Source organism: Lipophrys pholis, assembly GCF_963383615.2.
Source record: "Lipophrys pholis genome assembly, chromosome: 7".
In the NCBI taxonomy this organism is placed as follows: Eukaryota; Metazoa; Chordata; class Actinopteri; order Blenniiformes; family Blenniidae; genus Lipophrys; species Lipophrys pholis.
This window is the reverse complement of record NC_137638.1, coordinates 31,819,987-31,844,392: the sequence shown is the minus strand read 5'-3', so window position 1 is coordinate 31,844,392 and position 24,406 is coordinate 31,819,987. Positions and strand designations below refer to the sequence as shown.

Below are 24,406 nucleotides of genomic sequence, written 5' to 3'. Positions count from 1 at the left end.
TCTTGGTCTCCTGACATATGTTTGTCTGCATGCAGCTATTCTTCAGATTGGCCAATGTGTCGCCAGTGTTGATTACATTGACCTCTTTGTGATTGATCACTTTGTTGCAGATTCACAATACGTTGTGCAAAAACGGAACGCATGAACGTATTTAGCCTTAAAATGTGTGTGTTTTTTTTGTGTCCTGTAACGTTGACTAGTATATAGTTGGGCTCAGTGTAATTTGGTCTTTCTCATATGGGGAATATACAATCACGTGCCGTTTTAAGTAACGCATAAACTTTGATCACACCAACAAATATTGAACCAATATCTCTTCTTAAGCATTTTCACAAATGGAACAAAGGTTATACAAGTTCAATATTGGCTGTTGTGCCAAGATTATGTGTTACTTAAAATGTCTACAATGTTTTTACATCAATAGATGGTCCAGAAAACGGTCAAGTTATTCTTCCCTTAACTGCGCTAACTTCAGCTTCATCTTGTGGACCTGCTCTCCAGGGTTGTCAGGATGTCAGAGGCAGCTCCTGCGTGCTGGTGTTGTTTCACCGCTGGCTCAGAGGATTCTGCCCACCCGGGACTTTGCAGCTGTCAAGTGAGTTTGCAGATCAAGAAATAAGTGAAAATGGCATTAAAGTTGTGACTCGCTTGTGTTTTGCCAAATTGTGCTTGAAACTTGTACTTAAATTTGTTACCAACGTCTGCAGAGTTGTGACCGTTTTGGAGACAGACTTCATAAGCATTGAACACATCACAATTTTATACAAGCAAGAGGTAATGTGGTGAACTGCTTCAGCCTGTATGAATGCTCACCATGCAACACTTCACTGCTCAAGAAGTGTCGTCACATGAGACCAAACATCAAGTGTTTGGATGCCAGAACACACCCCGTTTGGTGAAAAAATTCCATGTACTGAGAGTACACATGAATCCTCGCACATTTCCTTTGTACATCTCGATCAACGTGGAATTGAGCACTCATGTTGGAGTACCTGACTCCTCCTATCAAGGCCTCCATTTAAATATTCAAATCATAGTTCATAAACTCTGCCCCTGAGATTCCCCTCTCGGCACAATCGGCAAGTCAAAACTAAACAATGAACAAGATGAGGGAAAAAAAGAACTTCTGAGAAAGTGAATAGGAGATAAATGTTTCTGCCTGTGGGTTTCCTCCGAGGAGTGTTGCTGGTCTATTCTGGCCGGGTCAGAGGGAGAGATGGGTTGGAAAAGAGCCACCGCCCCTCTCTCTCACTTCAAGTTCTTTTACAGGCCTCAGTAAAAAAATCGTTCAGACAGCTGCAGCTCATCCAGAATGCTGCAATCAGAGTCCTCTCCAACACCCTGAGGGTGGAGCTCATTACACCATCACACTGAGGGTGGAGCTCATCCTCCCTGCTCCACCCTCTCCATTGGCTGCCTGTGTATCAAAGGACCTCAGAATGGTCCTTCTGCTCTAGAAAGCTTTGAATGGTCTCGGCCTAAATCATCTGACTGACTTGTAGAAGATCAAAGCTCCAGACCTCTGAGGTCATCAGGAAGAGGTTGACTCACTGTTCCTACAGTCAGAAGAAACAAGGTGAAGCAGCTTTTAGTTCCTACCTCCCCACCTGTGGAACAAACTTCCTGAAGACTGCTGACACACTCACTCCTTTTAAATCAGGACTTAAAACATTCCTAGATGCACATGCGGTAGAATAAACAATAGATTTTACCTACTTAGTAAACTAATCTTAATAATATCTTACCTTCAAAGCTTTACTGTATTTTTTATTAATATATTATGTCTTTGTAAAGTTTTTCTGTATTTCTTTAATTTATTTGTAAAGCACTGTGAATTGCCTTGTGTTTGAATGGTGCTCTATAAATAAGTTTGCCTTGCCTTGCCTTCAATGAAGAGCAAATTTAATTTGGCCCCAAAGTTTTGTCTCCAAGATGAAATTGAGTGATGTGATGACGAAGCCTTGTGACACAATATTCTTTGTCACTTATGACGCACTTGGAGTGCAGTGGTAAACTTTTTGCCTACCATGTGGGAGGCCGGGGTTCGATTCCCAGTTGTAATGCAGTTCTGTGTATTTATTTATTGATTTATAATTGGGCATGTCCCCTAGTGGCTGCTCCACCTGTTCAGTGGCTGCTCCAGCACGCAAGAGGAGTGAGTAGAAAGTGGGGAGTGAACATGGATTTAGGCAGCCAGCAGTCATTTGGACGGTCAATTTTCAGAAAAGATGGCTGAAAAAAATAGATGAAGTGTTGCTCAAAGCTTCTAGAATATGCGTATAATGACTAGGGCTGGGCGATATGGCCTCAAATCAATATCACGATATATTGAGCAGTTCACCTAGATACCGATAAGTGGAGGATAACTCCTCCACTGCGCCTCCTGCGCAAAAAAATGTTTGGCTGCCAGATATGGCAGTTATGATAGTATGACTCCCCTGGACCTATTTATTGCCACTTTAAAGGACTGTAAAACTACACTGTCTGAAAATACAAATTAAGTACTTTTAAGATTTATTGAAAAGCTGATAAGCACAGATTACTTGAAATGAGAATTACTGAATACATTTACAAGTATAAAATAACTTCAACTTCCTGCAAACACAAAGTATTAAAAATACAATCTCTTTAGAACAAATTTTAAATATGGATATTACAAAGAGCTTACTGGAAAATGGCCACATTCAAGCTGTCAAGTAATCAGGTTCTCTATAACGAGAGAAACAAGTTGCATCCCTTGTAAACTTCAGGGCATGTAGTACACATGCCAGGCCTTTTGGGGTGCTGTGACACACCAAGCACACCAAAAACGCAGAAGAAGACAGCCCACTTACACATTTAGAAGTAGACACCTGCTCATAAACCACTATATATAACTCTAGTTTTATAGGTCTATGGCTCCGCTCCTCCTGCTGCGACCGTCGTCAGTACCTTCTGCAGCTCCGGAGCTTGTAGTCCGTGATTGTTGTGGTTATTAGGTGACGTTGTGGACCGTGGTGGGGGGAGGAGGGGGTCGATTACGTCATCTTTTTTCCACAGATGATCGTCATTGCCGGCCACACCCCGGGGTGTTGGACGGCACGAGCCAGGGTTTTAGAATTTACCCACTCTTGGGACCATCTTGAAAAACCCAATTTTTCTGGTTTCTAAAACACCGCCTCTTCTGGATGATGGGTCAAAAACAGCTCATTTAGTTTAACCGGCTTGCTTGTGTGGACAGCCCCTTAAACACAGTATATACCGAAATGTGCAAAATGACGTTGGTAATGTTCGTAAATTTCGGTATCGGTAAATTTTCGGTTTATCGCCCAGGCCTAATAATGACCATCGCTACTTGTCACCGTCTAATTTTGCTTAAATTCATCTTTTTTGCCAAAATATAGCAAATTATCGGCTCGAGTACACAACTCACACCTGACTATGGCGCCCAGTAACGAGCGTAGTAGTCTACCGAGGGCATAACGAACGGGCGGTTCTGTTGGCCCGGTTCTGAGCGCCGGAGTTCTTAGTGGATGTCGGGACATGCAGTTAGAACTCTGGTGATCGAGGCAGATGTGGGGTAGCAGCTACAGATAACATTTGTTTGCTAACTGTGGCTGTGTGTGTCTGTGAGCTTATCTGATCAGATAACTTGAGCGCAGGGGGGGCTCGGGTTAGTAAAAGGGGGGGGGGGGGGAAGAGAAAGACAGAGAATTCTGGCGAGATTCGATTCTTGCAACCCGGTTCTCCACACAGACCTCCCAGTAGGCCTGGAGGTCACTTGGACCTCTGGTTCTGAGGTGAAAAGCCAGAGTCCCGGACTTGGCTGGTGCGCGTGAACGCGCGTACACAAACATATGGGCCGCGACGGCTTTCCCAGAGGCACATTGAAACACATTGCATGTTAGCTTCACGCCAGTCCAACACTTTCTGCCCAGACAAAAGCTCTCACAATCCGTGGCACTGTGCTGGACAGCACTGTCCGTGGTGCTGTGCGGTTCTGTGAGGCAGCGGTAACTGGTTGTTACTGGGTCCGAATTCAGCGTCCTAAATTCAGAGTCCTGGCTTCAGCTGCAGGAGTGGACAGCGAGGCAGTTGAAAGTGTCGGGGGGGACGCAGGGGGGACGCAGGCCTGTGTCTCCAGAATCCCCCCAAATAAAGGAAAAGAGAAGTAGTAGTCCAAACTGTGTCCTGCTCGTCCAGCGGGCTGACATTGGTTCTGTCCCTTGGACCTACTTGGTGCTCTCTTTACCGTCCAGAGGCAGCAGAGACGTGTGTCCCTCTCGGTGGCTGGAAGAGAAGCCAGGAGCAGATGGTTGGAAAGGAGTCTCACCAAGTTGAATTTCGGACCCCTGTGGTGTTTGGGTCGGGTTTGACCATTTTCATTGGTTGCCAACCTGGGGGGGGGGGGTTGGAGACTTCCTGAGGTCCTTGGCCTCTTCCCTGCTGTTTTATGGCCTGTTCATTGTCCTGGTGTTTCTCCTCTGTCACAGAAACTGCTTGGAGGGGTTCAATTGAATCTTAAGCCCAACATACTTTTTAGAATATACTTCCTAAGAAAAATGGTGAGGTGTATTAATCCGGCTGTAATCTGACTAAAACATTTCTTATTTTAACAGGGCGAAAAAGAAGAGCACCAAAGAGGAAGCAGAGAAGGAGACAAAGAAAGAAAAGAGGGTGATCGACGACATAGACAGGCATAAACCTTTTGGAAAGAGTGCCTGGGTGCCCGTGGATGACGTGTACGTCAGCAGGTTCTACCCTAGAACCACCCACAGTGCTGCAGACGCCATCAACCTGCTGAAGACGTTTCAGGGGCTGGACTTCACTCCTCTTGACCAGCCTGTTTTCATTGATCTGAAGCTGGATATGAAACTGGAGAAAAAGGTAAAAGCACAAGTATTAACTGCCTGTTCTGAGTAAATCCAATTGAAATGGGGTTTGAAGTTAACGGGGGCATTGTCAGTTTGATTTCAATCATTCGTTCCTGTCTGAAGGGCCACAAATGATTGAAGCGTCACTGTGGACCTATTTAAACAAATCGATGTGCAGTTCATTAGATTAGTGTCTTCAAGATCAGGATTTGAACACCAGCGATAAGACAGGGAGGAGGTAATTGTCCACTGATGCCATTTAAAGCTGCAGTATTGATGCATTTTAAAGTGCTGTTGGACAGAGAACACAGATAGCTCTCGGCTTACGGTTATATTCTCTCCATGTCAGTAGACTTTTTTTTTTATAGCGCCTTTATATTTCTTTAACTGTCTAAAAGTGCTTTCTTCGACCATGTGAGACACCCACTATGGGGTGCATGCTATGTCGTTAATTCAACTAAAGTTGCGTGGGATATTTCTTAAAACATTTTAATCAATCAACTGCTTTCATTATTTCACAGCTTTTCTGAATTAGGGGCAAGCAAAAGAGCACTGTTATTTCAGAGTGAAAATTTAAAAGCACAAAGACATCATATACATAAGTGTTTTTATCACGATTCTCTACAGTATCCTCACATCTCACAGGTTCACCTGATAGTGTGGACATATGGGCATCGAACCTTCAACCTCAGAATGGAGGACTGGCTCAGGAGTCAGTAGTTTTATTTTAGTTTATCGTCAGCTGAGATAAAACATGTTGTACATATGAATTTACACAGTAGTAAGTACAATTATGAGACCCAGACTTTAGATTTTTTTCATCACTTTTTATGAAAAATAAGCTGAAAAATATTGTGCAGCCCCTGGTGTAAGCAGTCGTGCAACAGTAGCTGAGGTCTGGTCGTTGCTGTAAGACCTGGCTCCACTCTCTGAACTTCGAGCCACTTCTACCTATCAATCAATCATGAGCACTTTAGGTTAATCAGCTGAAACGGTGTGAAGTGCTCTAGAAAATATCTGGCGTTTATTCCCAAATGGAGGAGCTGCAGCAGCTTTCAGACAAACCTTAAATGAATCCTGCAGACTGGAGAGAAATGACATTTTCAAAATGGTGGTGTTCAGATTGAATGATAAACTGGACTCAGACTCTTCTGGAAGAGTTGCATATTTTTCTTTTCTTATGTTCTTGTTTGCCAATCTTAGCATCGTTATTTGTGTTGACTGTGTGTCCCTCCCCTCAGAAAAAGGTGGACCTGTTTGTCAGCACTGTGCACTTGCCACACCCATTCAGGACGGAGATGAACAAAGTTTTAGTTTTTACTGAGGTAACAGCTTCCATCTTAACTTCAGTGATGTGTGTAGCTTCTTTTATTGGCCTGTCTGCCTGTGATGAACGATGAGCTGCAGTGGTGGCTCACAACCAAACAGTGACCATCTTTTCCTTCAGGACGATCATCAAGCCAAAGTTGCCCAAGAGAATGGAGCTGTGATTGTAGGAGGAGTGGAGCTCATACAGCCGGTGAGTTGGTTTCACAAAGATTCATCTAACTTTTCTACGTCTTTATCTGATTTGGGGTGCTCCAGCTTGTCTCCGTGAGTGAAGGTAGGATAAACTCTGGGCTGGTCACCGGTCCGTCGCAAGACAAGATCATTTAGCTTCAAACACGCATCTTTAGACTGAGAGAGAACCTGGAGAGAACATGCAAACTCCCCACAAAAAGGCTTGAAGTGAAACCCACATTGTTCTCACTCTGTGTGAACCACCACCTCATAGTGTGAGTTTGTATCATTTCATTCTATCAGTACTTTACCTGGAATTTTCTCTACTTTTATAATTTAACTTGGCAGTTCTTAAAATGTAGGAGGATAAAACACATCTGGTGGAGATCATGTATTTCAGGCATGTAGAGAAGAATAACCTTTATTTTCCAGTGTGGAAATTTGTCTTTGGCTCACCAAACAAAACGTACGCCAATAAAATGTTATTAAGCACTTGATGTTATGGCAGTGGTTCACACCCAATCAGGCACTTTACAGAGTGAAGAAACTAATAGCAGGAAGGCTTTCTGTCGCACCTCTGAAACTGTAAAGGCTCAGACTGGGTCCAAAGAGGAGGAGAGTGATTTGTGAGGACGATGGATCAGGTCAAAGATTTCTGGGATTGCCAAGTAACTTAATTGCAATTTACATAATCCAGAGAAGTTGTTCAAGTCATTCCCTTTTTCTGCTCTGTCAACCGGGATTCAACTCCTACAGGATGTGTGATATGGTTTTAATGTGATAATTAAAAATGTCGAGGCAGAAGGCTCTCACAATATTGTTTTATGTTATTTACTGTCAAACACCATACATCTGCATTTCTCATTTACCTCTTTGTACTTGGAATTTACTCTACCTGTAACTTTCATGCATTGTGTTGAAATCGGTCTCTGAATGAGGTCACCTGTATAAACAGAGATCAGGTAAAGTGAAATATTGAACCTATTTCCAGCAGTGCTGTGGCGTCTCACAGAGCAGCCGTCATTCACTCACTCTGTGAATGACATGTAATAACGGATCAGTTTTCTGATCAATGTTATTACAATTTCAACTTTTAACATTCGACTTGAGGCCCAGCGGCTGCAGCTCTCACTCAGCTATTGGCAGCCTGACTCCTCTGAGGTCCTGGGAGTCGAGATGTGTTAATCTAAAAGCTGTAAATCACAGCTGACGCCTGCACCAACATGAGTCTGCGTCCGTTGGTTGGTGTTGACCATGGATGACTGGTGAGGCCAAGGCAGGAGGCACTGCATGTTCAGTCTCTGCTCCTGCTTGGCGAATGTCGTCCACGACTTTCTGCTGTACAGCAGAGTGCTGATGATGCATGAGGGACAGGTTGTCACCGATTATGGAATGAAGATGGATGAACTGGTGTAGAACGCCAAGTTCGTAGTTGTAGTTGATGATGATGATGACATGTGGCTTTTCCACATCCTGGGCAGCACATTGGTCTTTTTCAGGCTGATCATAAGCCCAAAGTCATTGCAGGTTTGGGTGAATCTGTTCTTGAGTTCCTGGAGCTTTTGTGCCCTCTATGTGAAATGACGGCAACATTGTTGGCAAAGACCAGTGCCTGTATTCACGAAGCGTCTCAGAGTCCTCTTAGGAAGCTCCTATCTTAGGATAGGTTTACACTATGTTCACGGCAGCCCCGTTTGCCCGAAACGTAGGGCGCCGTGGGATTTGGGGGAATTCTGAGGAAGGCGTGGCACGTTTTTCAAGTTCTGTCAAGGCTTTCTACTCAGGGCCAAAGAGCCACCAAAAGTGAAGGCAATCATTGTAACCTGAGACTTTTGCTGGGTGCAGACATACCTCCTGATTTATTTTTTGGTGGCAGAGCTTGTAGAAGGTGTTCTGTCGTTGATTGCTCAGACTCCAATGAAACTCCCCTCCGGGCCCAGCTTCCTCCCAGACCGTGCGCACCGTGGCAGACCGGAGTAGAACGCAACGCAACGTATCGGGTCCACAAACCGTCACACGCCGGGATAAGCCGCGATTGAACGTGATGAAACGGCTACCATACACCGTAACTACGACGGGAGAACTGTGACGAAGCGTGGCGCGACGTGATAAAACACGAAGCAACTGTGAAACAACCATGATAGAACGTGCACTAAATGTTGCTTCCTGGAATCCAAGTTCTATTATGGCCAATTCCGGGCTGCCACGTTTTATGACGTTCATCCCATTTTGCTCCAGGCTACTAAGTTTCTCATCCGCGCCGTGGCAAATTCTTTGACCGTTTAAAAATCTGGCACGGTGCCCACTGCAATCACGGCCTGCTGCATTTGCCCATCCCGTCCCCCTGCGTTGTTTCACGTCCATCCCGTCCCCCTGCGTTGTCTCACATCCGTCCCGTCCCCCTGCGTTGTCTCACGTCCATCCCGTTTTGTCCACGGTGTCCTGAAACGTGGCTGCCGGGAACATAGTGTAAACGTACCTTTAGCCTAAAACCTCCCAGCCAGGAATCTCAGCTTAAAAGTGATTGAGGAAGTTTCTAAGAGCAACTCTGATCAAGAAGTTGACAGCAACTTTTATCTTAGTGAGGAGGTGTGGTCGACACCGTTGCTATATATGATGCAGTCTGCTGAAAGCTGATTGGTTGTTAGAGAAAGGAAGACAGAAAAAAGCCTCTGTGCTCCTCGTAATGAATGGAGAGTAAAATTAACCCATCAACTATCTAAAATACATTAAAAATGTGTAATTATGGAAATTATTTTATGTCTATTTTATAAAACTCAAAAAAAATTTAATTTGTACACACCTTTAAAAATGCTTGAACTTACTTCGTTCACATGCCGTTTATTACTTTAATTTCATTATTATCTTTTCTGTCCACGCTGGTTATTTTGTGCTGGACACGAGTCTGTCTTTTAGAGGGTGTGTTCTTTCGCGGGCTGGACTTTTCCAGTCATGTTCCGGACTGCTGCTGTGTTCAGGATGCCCTGGTCCAATCTGAGCAGGGTACACCTCAGAGTTTCCTGGGCATTTCCTCCGGCTGTGTATGGAGTTGGTGGATCCCCCTGGTGGTGAGGTGCAGGGATGCAGCTTCCAAGGAGGGATGCCTGGGGGCCCCCTGGTGGTGGTCACGTGACCAATGGCGAATTTTTCCAGTGGTGACAACATGTTACTTTGTTCTCAAAGTAACGTGCCATTTTCCCTGCTGCCAAACTATGGAAACGCAGATCTCTACCACTGTGTTCCCATGTGCAGTTTGCTGAGAAACTTGTACTCGGCGCTGAGTTTGCCCGGTGATTTGTCAAATTTGATGTCCAGAAATGTAGGTTTGAACTGCTCAGCAATGCGTTTGCAGTTGACGTGGAAAACGCACGAACCAACCTCCAAATGGAGCTGATTGAACTCCAGTTTAGTGACACACTGAAGTCAAACTATGATACAGTGGGCGCTGCCCAATTTCCACATTTCATCCCGGACACCATGCCTCAGCCGCACACCCAAGCTGCTCAGATGCTCTCCATGTTCGGCAGCACTTATCTATGTGAGCAGCTATTCTCTTTGATGAAGACGAAAACATCTCACAGGAGACGTCTGACTGGTGAACACCTTTGCTCGATCCTCAGGATGTCCTCAGCTCAGAGCCTGAGCCCAGACATTGAGGAATTTGCATCCAAAGGGAGATGCCAGGTATCTGGCTTTTGCAAACTGAGCTACAAGTAATGTTTTCTTTAGGCACTTTTTAGTGCTACTTCAAGGAATGGGTTTGAATGGTTGCACGTTCATTGAAAGATATATTATTATTAGTTAATTGGTTTATTATTATTAGCCTGTGGAAAAAGGTTACTATTTACATTTAAATCAGAAGAATAAAAAAGAAGCATGTGATCTTTATTTGAATTTTATTTAAGAAATGAATTCCATTGTTGTATTTTTTTATTTGAGATTCTATTTTGGATGTCTGCAATATTAAGTTATATACTGTATGTATAGCATTGAACTTTGCTTGTTCCAATTTCAAGCAAAGCAAAACTTGTTTGGACCCTTATGAAAATGTTCCTCGTTATCTGGAAGAAGATTGTTCAATATATATCAATGTTGGCCCACAACTGTGTCGAAGTTTTAAATTTTGGCCCACTGTGTATTTGAGTTTGACACCCCTGCTCTACGCCAATTGAGCACTGTAGTTTATCATTGGTAACTGCAGTGTTTCATGTTGTTTTGACACTGTGAGGCGAAACTGGAGTGACCACTCCAGGGCACGAGCCTGGGCAAGATGATGTGGCCCATGCAGTATGTCCCCCCTCTTCACACTGCTGATGGAGCCAAAGGAAAGGCAAAGGCCGGTACAATTTAACACCAACTGTGTCACAAGAGTTGCCAAAACGTTGCTCAAACGGAATCAGACTGCAGCTCTGGATTTTTCCCCAGGGTTGACTCCTAAAGCCTTTCCCGTGACTGGCAAGGCAGCGGAGGTTTAAAATCAGGGTTTTCCTTCCCCAAGATGGCCCACCTTCCCTGGTTATCGAGTCCCATCTACTCAAAAGCACCAACATAACATTTATTATAAACTGATCTGTGGGTGGTGTATGGTTTAAAAAAAAAAAACAAGTGTCATTACACCAGAATATCTTTTTTTTTTTTTTTTTTTTTAACTTTTAATCTGCCTGTACAGTGTCCTCATATTTCTTTGGAAATTTTTTTATTTATTTTTTGTTTAACTTATTTACATCGATTTATCTTAAAACAATTCAGACAATAAGGAAAATTTGATCAGCATATTGTTTGTAAATGGTTTCCTTTTTAGATGTTGGTGGTGGGGTGGGCTCGGCATTGCGGTCTGTGTTGGGGTGGGGGGTTGGGGTGGTCGTTCTTTCTCTTTCTGGACCCTCCACTCTTTGCGCCTTGACTGCGCACCTCACTGGGGGGCTGTTGGCTACGCCTCCTTCCCCTGTTGTTCCCTGGTCAGGCGGGATGGACCCACGCTTGCATCGCCTCCTAAATCACAATGACCCCCCACACACACTCCTCGTACTCGTCCTCAAGCCCCACACCTGTGGAGCATGTTTTCACTACATACACCCAGGGTGAAGGATTCCAGTGGACCGGGAAGGGGTTTTTGTTGGGGTAGGCTCAAGACCAGTAATTAATAAAAAATCAAACTTCATTTATATACACAGCAGTTTTCCTACAATAGTCACACAAAGTGCTTTCCATACTTTAAAAAGAGAAATAAAACACATGCACACACCACCAACCAGCCCCTACCCGTATCAAAATATAAAAAGTGATGTAAGCACGGCCAGGCACTGATGAGTCAGGAGAGAGAACACCATCGCAGGAGGCCGACCACATGGAGAGGAGCCACAGCCATGAGCTATGGGGGACCCCGACCCAGCCGGTCAGGAGCCCACACCACGGTCAGTGAACCACAGTGCTGAGCTCCCACCGCCGTGGACACAACGCTCCACAGGCAGACACACCAGACTCAACTCCTGATGCGGAGCGCCCCCATGAGGAGACACTGGGGTAAAATAAATGAGAGCTTATAAAATGAGTCAATACATGAAAAGAAAAAAAATTTTGCTAAAATGTTGGCAACATCAGAAAGATAAGAAAAATATAAAGCAAGTAAACAAAATTAACAGGAGCTTATAAAATGAATTGATGGATGAAATTTTTTTTATTTCCTGGTTAAATAAAGGTTAAATACATAAAAATATAAATTAAGCTAAAACATTGACTACATTAGAAAGAAGAAAAAATAAAAAGAATCAACTAATTAAAAGCTCAATTAAAAAAAGTGGGTTTTGAGCCTACCTAAAAGCACCAACAGTCTCTGTGGCCCTGAGGTCCTCCGGCAGGCTGTTCTACAAACGTGGGCCATAGTGACGGAATCAGGCCTCACCATAGGTCCTGGTCCTGACACTAGGAACCTTTAACAGACCGGTGCCAGAGGACCTCAGGGACCCCGACCCAGCAGGTCCTGGTCCTGACACTAGGAACCTTTAACAGACCGGTGCCAGAGGACCTCAGGGACCCCGACCCAGCAGGTCCTGGTCCTGACACTAGGAACCTTTAACAGACCGGTGCCAGAGGACCTCAGGGACTGTGAGGGCTCATATTGTAAAAGCAGGTCATAAAGATAAGAAGGCTAAAGACCATTAAGACATTTAAAAACTAATAACAAAATGTTAAAATCAATCCTGAAATGCACAGGGAGCCGATGCAGTGACTTTAAAACAGGTGTAATGTGCTCCGTCTTCTGGTCTTCGTCACTCGTGCTGCTGAATTCTGGAGCAGCTGAAGGCTGCTGAGAGTTTTCTGGAGACCAGAAAGCAGGACATTACAATAATCTAAGCCAGTGATTCTCAACCCTAGTGGTCCGTGGTGTAATTGCAAGGGGTCAGAGAAAATCTAACATCTCTTAAAAAAAGATCTTATGACAGGGGTCCTCAATAGGCGGCCGGAGCCACCTGTCAGGCCACGACGGCCCGTTAGCGGAACATCACTGTGAAATAAAGTGGAATTTGTAAGTAAGAAATGCGCTGCCCTCCCTTTTTAATCCTCATCCCACACCGTAGTCGATGCCAGAGTCTGAGTGCATCTGACATAATTACATCAATGCTGCTCCACTCGGACGTCCACGGATTTAAATTTCACGACCTGCGAAACCACCTGTCATCCAACAGTGAGTCAAAATAATAAAAAAAAGAAACAAGATGAACTGCAGCGTGAAAAAGTGGAGCAGGAAAAGCTTCAGCTGAACTCTGCCTGGACTGAACAGTTTAGTTTGATATTACCGGCCCAGACTTGATCTGCAGCAGACCAGAGCGGTCAGCAGAGTGGATCAGCACTTCTACTCTCTGCATGCAGCAGCTTTAATACCAATGAGCCTCCAAAGTCCCACAGCCTCAAAACCGAAAACATAAGGTGATAGAAGCCCTCTGTGTCTACGCTCTGTCAGCATTGGTACAAGAGAGCAGCAGTGGCATCATTGCTGGTTTCATGGAACCTTGTCAAAGCTGAGAAACCTCTTGCTGATCCGAGTTAAATAAAAAACACTATTAATATGGTTGATGAAGTTTTAAATCACGAGGAGAAAATAAAGAAAACGGTTGTGGAGCTGTTAAAGGAGCGTTTCCACAGAACCACCACAAGTTTGGCAGGAATCTCAGTTCCTGACCAGGATCAGGATTTTAACCTGAATTCTAGAATTCAGGGTCGAGGCGTCACGCCGTCACCGACAGTCGCCACCTTTTATCATGAGTTACAACTAAGAGCAGGAAACTGTGGAGGATCATCACCAGTCGTTATGTACCGTCACCATTATTGTTCTGCGGTGTTGTGAACTAATGCACAAAGCTGCTCTGCAGCCGGCTGCTGTGGCCATTGAGTATCGTCACTTTCATTAATCTGTCAGGAGTGTGGCCAATCTGGAGAATTTGTTCTAGTCAGTTGTGGATCTTGCTATGAGAGATGTGTCCAGCTTCCAGAGGAAATGAGAATCACCATCTCAGGTGCGTCTCGTTGAGGCGGGTGTTCGCCCAGGACGTACAACAAGTCAGGTCAGCAACTGAGTTTAAAAATATATGACTCCACCCCCCCCAGTTCTTCAGTTCACACACTCCAGAGCGCTCAGCATTCAGAGAAATTCCATGGAGTTGATCAGAGAGGAGGATGCTGCAGGGAGCGAATGCTGTCACTCTGTAGAACCATATCTGAGTATGATTTTGTTTTTGTTCTGGAAGCTGCGACTGAAAAATCATACTTGCCTAAAAGAGTGAATAAATACTAAAATGCAGTTACTGCTGTTTCTATCTATATTCTGAAAGCATCAGCGCCTCCTGCTGGCCAGAGAGAGAAATGAGCAGACTCTGGCTATGTTCTTCAAGTGATAAATCCTGTTTTTGTTCTATTCTTAATATGGAGAATCAAATCCAGCTCAGACTCAAAGAGAACGCCCAGGTCTTTAACACACTGCCAGGTTTTCCAGTCCTGCAGTGATAGTAAAAGCCTCTCCCTCTGGCCTTCAGGACTGATGACTAAAACCTCCGTTTTGTCCTTGTTTAGCTAGAGGAAGTTGTCTGCCATCCATGATTTTAAATCTAAAATACAGTTAAAAAGGGCGTCTAATGGCCCTGTGTCATCAGGAGACACGGCAATGTACAGCTGTGTATCATCAGCATAGCTGTGAAAGCTGATGCCATGTCTCCTGATGACGCCTCCAAGCAGCAACATATAAAGATTAAAAACTGTTGGACCTAAAATTGAACCATGATTCTATGGGTTCTTGAGGAGCAAGTATCCATACTTACATAAAGTGGAGGATCTGAGAGACAGGAGGTGAACCAGTTAAGAACAGTGCCGGAGAATTCCACCAGGGTTTGAAGTCTATTTAACAAAATGTGGTGATCTACTGTATCAAAGGCAGCGCTAAGATCCAGTAGCACCAGGACGGGAAGCTTCCGAGGGTCCATGTTACCCCTGATGTTGTTAACAATCTTTACTGGGGCTGTCTGGGTACTATGGTTCATCCTAAAACCAGACGGATTTCTCTCGAAGGTACCCATTCTATTTAAAAATCACTCAATTGAATAAAGAAATGTTTTTCTAAAACTTTGCTTCAAAAAGGTCAGTTGGATACTGGCTGGTACTTATCAAGAGTGTTGGGGTCTAAATGACTCCTCTTCAGAAGAAGCTTCGCCGCAGCTTTAAAGGCCGCAGGGAAAACACCGTCTGTAGAGAGGAATTCATGATGTTAAGAAGCTCAAACTCAAAGAACCCATAGAACATTTTTAAAAAACGGTGTGGGAATCGGGTCTTAAAGGCAGGTTGTGGTTAACTTGGGAGAAAACTGGACCAAGTGTCTCGGTGTCAACAAGGACAAATCTCTCCAGTGTCTCCTCAAGTAGAATTAATACTTCAGAGCCTTCAGAGTACCTTGTTGAGATAAAAGATCAGTTCTCATAGTATCAATTTCACTTCTGAAGTGTCTGCAAAGTCCTCACATAAAACGTCTGTTAAAATCCTGGATGACTTAATAAATTCTGTATTAATTAAAAGGTCAATGGTGGAAAAGCGAAATCTGGGATTGTTTTTATTATTTGAAATAAGTTTTGAAAAATGAGAGGTTCTTGATTGTTTTTTTATTATTGTAGATTTTGAGTTGTTGACAGAATATTTGATGGTGACTAGTTAATTTAGGACAGTGCTCAGACTGCCACCCGGAAACGGATAAGCGGGAGAAGATGGATGGATGGATAGTTAATTTAGTTTTCCTTCATTTCCTTTCTGCACTCCTGCATTGCCTCTTCAGTTTTTTAGTTTCTTCGTTTCCCCACGGAGGCAGAGGTTTCTATTTAGTGATTTTTGTTTTTAATGGAGCCACTGAATTTAGGCTCTAAAGAGAAATTATTACAGCTAATGATTGGAGTGCTTAACTGTAGGATGTATATTAGACAAATGTAATAGAGTACATATTAATGACATGGAAGAAGGATGACAACAGACAGGCAGGTATGTGAAAAGCTGGTTAATTGATTTAATAAACATCAGGGATCTTCAGTAAAAGAAACAGTAACATAATTGTATTATTGGGACATTTCTGATGAGCTGCTTTTATTGTTACTGAACTCCAAGGAGATGAACGGTAAAATAAAGGCTTATAGGAGGTAGAAGTAATAGTAACACTACTATACATGCTACTATACACTGTACTATATACAGTACTGTACATAGTACTATATGGTACTATACACATCACTGTACATTGTACAATACACTGTAATATACACAGCATGTATGTGACAGAAAAGGTAATATTTTACAATAATATTCTAAAGTTTAGATCATCATATAAAATATCAGGTACAAATCACCTTACTACTGAACCAGAGAGACAACAGGTTCCTCCTCCTCCTCTTCCTCCTCCTCCTCCTCCTCAGCTTCAGGGTCCATCATGCAGCCATGACAGCCACCATGTCATCAATTACGCTGGTGTTCCAATTCTCCATTAACATCGATGTGTCCTGGTAAATTTGCATTTCCGCACTTCCGAGGACGCCCTGCGAGTAGTTACTCATGACGTAGGCGAGTACACACTGGTGCTCTAAGAATTGGAAAACGGCCCAAGTTTCCCTTCAAAACAGGCAGTCGAGTTTCTCATCTGAAATGAGATCATTTATAATAAAAGTTTTGCTGAAGAGGTGGAATGTTATAGAGAGCCATATTGATGATCTGTGTTTGTGTGTAATCACAGGTGGAGCTGAGGGGATGAGGTTGAGGTTGCTGACGTGGTTGTGTGTGGGGATGTTGTGGCGGATTGTGGTGATGACAGGAATTGCAGAGGCAGGGGTCGTGGATGTGTTGTTGTGAGTGGTGGAGAGTTGATGGAGAGACCAGTAGGGGGCGCTCCTGCCAGCAGATTGGTGTTGTGGTGTGGTGAGTGAGGAAGACAGGTGGGGGCCTGTCCCAGGAGTCTCTAGTCAGTCCTAATTCCGGTTCCGAGCCACATGTTGAAGGTTTATGGGGCGCGCCATGCAGCCCTGGTAGCTGAGGTGAAGACCGTTGGCTCGGTACAGGGAGGGCCGCTTCCAAAATGAGTTAAAATTATTGATAAAGACAAAGTCCTGTGATCTACACGCTGCCTGGAGCCAGTAGTGGAGGTATAAAAGCTGCTGAAACACATATCTCCATGGCCGAAAGTGGGCGGCTGATGAAAATGGACAGGCCACAGTTTTTTTTTTTAAAAAGGAGAAGAGTTCATTAAAATCCATTTTGGTCACTTCTGAGTGACCTCTGGCCGAGTTATTGGTTCCAACATGGAGGATGATACTTTTACCGAGGGTGGGAGATTTTCCTGCAGTTCTGGGAGTTTATCTAAAATAGTTAAAATTGTGGCTCCTGGAAAACAGCGAGTGATGGAGTTTAAAAAATGGATTTTCCTCATTTTGGAATCACCTACTCTCAATGTGGTCGGTGAGAAAAGTGGACAGGGGGGTGGACTCTGCCGGTCCACCAGGGAGCACAGCTGCTCCACCGGATGCCACCGCCGCTCCACCTAAGAGCGCCGATTCCTCACCAGAGAACATCGCTGCTCCACCGGAGAGACCCGCCGGTCCACTGGAGAACGCCGCTGCTACATTTTTTCTCGCCACGGACCACCACTTCGGTCGGGGCCCCGCTGCCTTCTGCCTTGCCCACCCACACACCCAATTTTAATGCTTGGTTAACACCAAGTTTGAGTTTGAGGCCCCGTTTACACGACAACAATATAGTGTATCCGCAAAACTTTCTTCACTTTTGGGGGGTCCGTTTACACGCCACCAGTTTGCAGATGCACTGTATCCACAAAGTTTTTAATCCAGCTCCCAAGGTGGAAAGATTCTTTCACGGTGCAAATCCCTCCTGCGGAGACTGATGGAGGCTACAGAGGCTACAGAGCTCATGCACATCTCTCCCCCTCCCTCCTGCTCATTCAGTTGTAAACAAACATGGCGGCCGCATAGTGGTACGACCCGCGGTCCATATTCTAGTTTTATCGTCCATATCTGTAGTTTAATAGTTGAGACTCACCCTGATATCATCCGATGCGTCATCAGTCCATACGGATGTCAGGTTCTCTCCATTTTCTTCTCGTTTATAGTGTTTTGTTCTCTGCACACACGTCTGTGTAGTTTCATTACAAAATCAAGCAACAGTGCAGTGTAAACACATTCCTTTTATTTAGTGGATTAGGCGTTGTCACGTGAAACATTGTCGTGTAAACAGGGCCTAAGTTTATTCATTTAAAACAGGGACAACACATATTGATTAACATATACATGTAAATATGCAAGATGATAGCCAACGGCTAATTTCCATCTCTAGTCCTTTTAGCAGGTTGGTGTCAACGACAACAGAGAATGAAATCAGTAGAACAACAGTAACAAGAACAGTTTGCCTTCATGGCCAGAGTGAGCAGGAGGAGTAATTGCAGAGAGAAATCGTTCCTTGACAACAATAGGACAGAAAAGAAAAAAGAAAAAGAGCCAAAACAATGAAACAGTACAGAAGATCATAAAAACATACACACCAAGGGTCAGGGGTCCAAACGTAGTTCACTAGTGTTAAATGCTAAAATTAGTTATCCAAGAGCTGATTAAAGTGCTGAATGTTAAAGTGTTCGATGTGTAACTATATTGCAGATTGCCCGATTGCACAGTAAATATAAAGTGCGATTTTAACTGCACAATACAGAATACAAATTATAATAATTAAATACCAGCAACGGCAATTATATGACCATTTTTAAGAAATATAAAGTGTGTCTTGCCTTGCACGTAGCCCTAGTATCTAAAAAGTACATCGCGAAAGTATTTATGGGGAAGAGGGAGTAGCAGTAAGGACAATAAAAGCTGTGATGTTTATATATGTACTCAGTAATAATTGCGGAAGGTACCCCAACAATTAGCTAAAATTAGGCAAATATCCAGGTTTAGGCACAGTTGTGACAACAGTGTTGTTCTTCCAATAGCCAAGCTTTAAGATGTTTTGTAAAAGAGGTCAGAGTCAGGAGTTCACGTTCACGTGACAAGGTAGGGATAATGTTTCTCGATAGGGATCGGGAAACATATTAAAAGAGAGGGATGGTGACCAGCACTTTTCACGTTCATCTCTCTTCGTGTACTTGGAACGTCCTGTACTGTTATTGTTTGATTCATTTTTGGTCTGATTCCCTTCACTTCAGATCCTGGACGATGAGATTTCTGCTGACTTTTACGTAGCAGTTCCAGATATTGTTTCCAAACTTGTGCCACTGAAGAACAAGCTGAGGAAGAAGTTTCCTAAGAGCAAGAGGCGTAAGCTGTGACTTCTACTCATTTTTCAGAGTAGTACTGACTAATTATTTCTGTAACACTGTTGGACTAAGAGGCTTTATATCATCGTCTGTATTCACATCTCAGGTGTCCCATACATTTATAAGATCCTGTTGTGATTTCCTTGATGTGTATTATTTTACAGCTCCAGCTCCACTAATATAGACTTACATTAAAATATTTGATTTGTTTTATGAACACTTGCATATCTCAGTTCACAGAACTGATGCTGCTTTCACTGCTTTTAAAACTTTTAAATCTCTCTGTATTTTATCTCAATGCACTTTTGAAATTAGTTACTTTTTTATTATTTTTCACAACATTTGAACTTATTACACTTTTTACCAGTTAGTTATGAGCTTTTTTAATGAGGTTGTGTCATGCTCCATCACTAGCCAATGAATATGTTGAATACTCCATTGCTCCAGAGGACATCATGACTCATGAAATATTCATTTTCTTGTTCTGCTGACAGAATCAGTCAGCACCAACATTCCAAAAATGTTGGAGCTGTTTAAAAGTGGTCATGAGTATACTGTGGAAGACGACTGTTACGTCCGCACGCAGATCGCTAAGGTATGTACTGAACTGCTACTTGTACCCGTCATTGTTTGCTTCAGATCATATCTGCGGGATCAGAATGGGATTCACAGCAGCAGATGTCTCGTTTTCAGATGTCAGCGTGGAGGCTGTGTGGATTGTTTTCACTTCTTCCTCTTTCAAAGCTTTCAGTTAAAAATGCACCACTTTCTGTGGAACTGCATTTAAAATTTAATCCAAGGAAAAAGTGTCCATCCTTACTTTTCTTAACTCTGAGAATATGAAAATCAGAACTCAGTGAATAAAAGACGAATTTAAAATTCTTTTCATGGAAATGTGCAAAAGTCAAAATTCTGACTTTAATCTCAGAATTCTTATCATTGTCTCCAGCCGAGGACAGTGGTCGACCCCCAAAAGCTGCACAGGACAAATTGCACTGCTCTTTCATTGTATACAGACAATAAACCAATAAAGTTTTATTCTTCTTTCATCAGAATTTTTTTCGCTGAATTTTGATTAAGTCAGGATTCTGGTTTGTTTTTTCTCAAGTCTTATTTGATTTCAAAATTATGGAAAAAACCTCTGAATTAATTTTTGTAAGTGAGAAATGTTGGGAAATTAATTTTAATGATATTTCTCATTTACTGCACAACAACACAAAATGGAGGGGATAAAAGTATTAATAAACGGTGTGAGAAATTCCTTCATCCTGAATGTAGTTCTCTTAACTGTAATAACAGTGACAGTATTTTCAACTGAATGAATTCCATTGTTTGTTGTATTTTTCTTTCTTTGTGTAGCTGAACATGTCCAGTGAGCAGATCTTTGACAACCTGCAGACCGTCCTGGTCGACGTGTGTTCTCACCGACCGGCCCACATGGGTACGTACCCCGACACTAACACCTGACCACAAATACTCCTGTCGGCTTCACTCCTGTACTTTTATAGGATAAAACGGCACATGATTGACTGGCACTGACTTTGCTTTCTAAGAACTTTCTAAGAAGGAACCCATGCAGAGTAGAAGTTTGTTTGACATGTTCTCTACCTTACAGATGCATTTCAAAAATCTATTGTATTTCTAAAGAATAAAACACTAAAAAGTTCAGACTGTAATTTAATGTAATAAAGTCAATTTTACGATATTTTTCTTGCATAATATAAAAAATAAGCATTTTCTTCAAAGTAATCAAATCAGGTCAAGGGCACTCAGCTGTGTGTTGGAAGACATTTTGTCCTTTCTATGTGGCGTTGGTGATGATTGGGAATGTACTTCAGCTGCTCATATGAGATGTGAGATGAGTGTTTTTAATGTGAATCTAATCAAAACTTTTTATGTATAGTTTAAGATTGATTTTGGATTAGTGTTTAATGGTGACTGATATCCTATATGGTGAGGCTCAACTTAATGGGATGCAGATTGTGTAATTATTTACGTGACAGTTGTCTGATCCCTGAGCGGTCCTTAACACTTCCACACAGATCTGCTGTAGCTCACATCAAAGTGCTCATTGTCTGTTGGTGCACTTGTTGCAATTATTCCAGCATCTTTGTGGGATTATAATGTTTTTCTCTGAAGAAAATCAAAAATGTTCTTAAGAAACTGCTGGAAAAGAAAAAACAGAAACAGTTTTTATACTGTAAATGTACTTTAAATGTCCAATCAAAATGTTTAATTCCACTGGATTGGTTCCAGCTTTGACTCTGTGGACATGTTTAGCCGAGTCACACTAAAGTGAACTTTGTTGTTCTGAGGGATTTTCACACTCAGAAGATCTCCAGTCAGCAGCAGTTCTCTGGGACAAGAAGAGGTCAGAGGGGAATGGACAGACTGGTTGGAGATGATGGAAGGACCACAGGACCTCAAAGAACCTGGTTCCAACCTGCAGTGGACAGAAAAGCATCAGCAGAACAGCTGATGGAGACCACACCAGGTATCCCTCATGTCTAAGAACTGAAGAACAAGAAGCTGAGGCTACCACACAGGATGACTGCAACTGGACCAGAGGAGGTCTGAAGAGTCTTTTACTGGAACTGGACCAGAGGAGGTCTGAAGAGTCTTTTACTGGAACTGGACCAGAGGAGGTCTGAAGAGTCTTTACTACAACTGGACCAGAGGAGGTCTGAAGAGTCTCCTCTAGAACTGGACTAGAGGAGGTCTGAAGATCTTTACTACAACTGGACCAGAGGGGGTCTGAAGAGTCTCCTCTAGAACTGGACCAGAGGAGGTCTGAAGAGTCTCCTCTAGAACTGGACCAGAAGAGGTCTGAAGAGTCTCCTCTAGAACTGGACCAGAAGAGGTCTGGAGAGTCTTTATTTCAACTGGACCAGAGGAGGTCTGAAGAGTCTTTACTAGAACTGGACCAGAGGAGGTCTGAAGAGTCTTTACTACAACTGGACCAGAGGAGGTCTGAAGAGTCTTTACTAGAACTGGACCAGAGCAGGTTTGAAGAGTCTTTTACTGGAACTGGACCAGAGAAGGTCTGAGGAGTCTCCACCAGAACTGGACCAGAGGAGGTCTGTAGAGTCTTTACCATCATCAACAGCAGCCCTGGTAACTCCAAACAACTCTTTTCCGCCATAAATCGGCTCCTCAAACCCCCCTCACCTCCCCACTCTGAGGGATAACCCCCCCGTGGAGAGGTGCCATATGCACATGACCTTTTCAGGGAAAAAGTTGCCAACATTCGCTCACATCTCGCCTCCACCGCCATCCGGCCCCTCCAAACTGCTGACCCACTGTCTGAGCCTGTACACCCCTGTGCTCCTTCACTACAGTCACACAGGAAGAGGTGGAAGGCTTTATCAGGAAAATGAAGCCATTCTCCTGTGCCCTGGACCCTTTTCCCTCATTCCTGCTGAAGGCCAACATCTCTGCCATCTCTCCGCTCATCGCAAGGATCATTAACCACTCCCTCCTGGCCGCCCCCCCTGTTAAAAACTGCCATCATCAGACCACTCCTGAAAAAACCCACCCTGGACCCGAACATCCCATCAAACTACAGACCCATCTCCAATCTCCCATTCCTGTCCAAGGTTCTGGAAAAAAAACAGTGGCAGCACAACTTCAGGACCACCTCAAACACAACAACCTGTTTGAGAAGTTCCAGTCTGGCTTCTGCCCCGGCCAAAGCACAGAAACGGCCCTGGTCAGGGTCGCCAATGACCTCCTGATGTCTGCAGACAGCGGCTCTCCATCTGTGCTCATCCTCCTGGACCTACCAGCTGCCTTTGACACGGTCGACCACACCATCCTCCTCCACCACCTGAAATACACCATCAGACTCTCAGAGTCAGTACTCAACTGGTTTATCTCATTTCTAACTAATAGAACTGAGTATGTTGCCCTGGGCGGAGCAAAATCTCAAACCCACAACGTCACCTGCGGTGTTCCACAGGGCTCAGTGCTGGGCCCCACCCTCTTTTCCCTCTACCTACTCCCTCTGGGAAATGTCATCGCCAGACATAGAATACCATTCCATTGCTACGCCGATGATACTCAGCTCTACCTCCGAACACTCCCTACATCCTCCGCTCCCCGGCCAACATCCACCCTGACCAGCTGCCTGGAGGAGATCGAGGCTTGGATGAAGCTCAACTTCCTGCAGCTTAACCCCGTCCAAATCTGAAGCCATCCTCATTGGCACACCACATCAGGTCCGCTACTCCACCATCACCAGCATCGCCTTCTCTGGCCAAAACATCGCCCTCTGCACTTGCGTCACCAAGCTGGGAGTTAAAATGGAACGCCCTCCCTGACCACCATGATCCTCCTTAGTTTCTTATTAATGTGCCGTGAATACAGTGAATACATCTTCTTTTTTCAGCCTTATTTTGGTCACTTTATTTATTTCACTTATGTGCATGCAGTTGTCATGGTCCTCAGTGTATTATTACTGTACTCTGAAAGGCATGTTGCACAGAAAAATATATAAAAGATGTGTTTTCAACATAGTCTTCAAAAATACATTTTGTTTCAATTCTAAAAAAAAAAAAAAAAAGTGGGTCATGACTTAATGACCACGTGGGTCCCGGGGTGAGATCAGTTGACAACCTCTGGTTTGAACCACAAGAAAACGGTTTCAACAATTTGACTGAAATGAGTCAAATTGCTAAAATGTTCAAAAGTGTTCAAAGTGGCTACAAATACTTAACATTGGCTCAACAAAGAAGCATGTTAAAACGGCATAAAAGGGTAAAAACTACATTAAAAAATGAAGTTAAACTCTAAAACATGTCAATGTTTTTTGTTCGTTCTCAAGGTTAAAAATTTAACAAAAACACAGTTTTGGGTAATTAGAGTTGAATTATTCTGTAGGTATGGCTTTATAAACCTTTAGCTTCACTTTCTGATTTATTTATTTATCTATTTTTTGGCTTAACATGGACAGAAATGGCTTTTGGTCTTAAAGTTTGCAGACACATTTCCCACCGGAATGTCTCCACAGAAATGATTATGATTGTTTCCGTCTGAGATATATCTTCCCCGTCTTTCTCCTGTCAGGACCCTTCATCAAGCGAGCCATCATCACCAGTCAGACCAGTGAAGCCATTTGGTTCCAGAGCCAAGATGTTCTCCCTCAGCCGACAGAGGAGGCAGAAGAGCGATGAAGGCCTCTTTCAAACTGTGTGCTGAATAAAGCTTTTGTCCCAGTCTG

General features: G+C 43.5%; 1 protein-coding gene across 4 annotated transcripts in view; it reads left to right on the top strand.

The window, feature by feature from the left end:
• Positions 1 to 24,406, top strand: part of mrpl1 (mitochondrial ribosomal protein L1) — a 25,564-nt gene extending 1,158 nt beyond the window's left edge. For 3 of the 4 annotated variants that reach the window (XM_080466872.1, XM_080466871.1, XM_080466873.1), the window contains exons 3-10: positions 502 to 595; positions 4,599 to 4,866; positions 6,095 to 6,178; positions 6,301 to 6,372; positions 19,078 to 19,189; positions 19,683 to 19,783; positions 20,548 to 20,629; positions 24,253 to 24,406. In XM_080466872.1, the coding sequence (XP_080322998.1) occupies positions 502 to 595; positions 4,599 to 4,866; positions 6,095 to 6,178; positions 6,301 to 6,372; positions 19,078 to 19,189; positions 19,683 to 19,783; positions 20,548 to 20,629; positions 24,253 to 24,359 (920 nt within the window). In that variant the 3' untranslated portion in view covers positions 24,360 to 24,406. Of the gene's footprint in view, positions 1 to 424; positions 596 to 4,598; positions 4,867 to 6,094; positions 6,179 to 6,300; positions 6,373 to 19,077; positions 19,190 to 19,682; positions 19,784 to 20,547; positions 20,630 to 24,252 lie in introns of all 4 variants that reach the window. The other variant, XM_080466870.1, reaches the window with a different exon arrangement.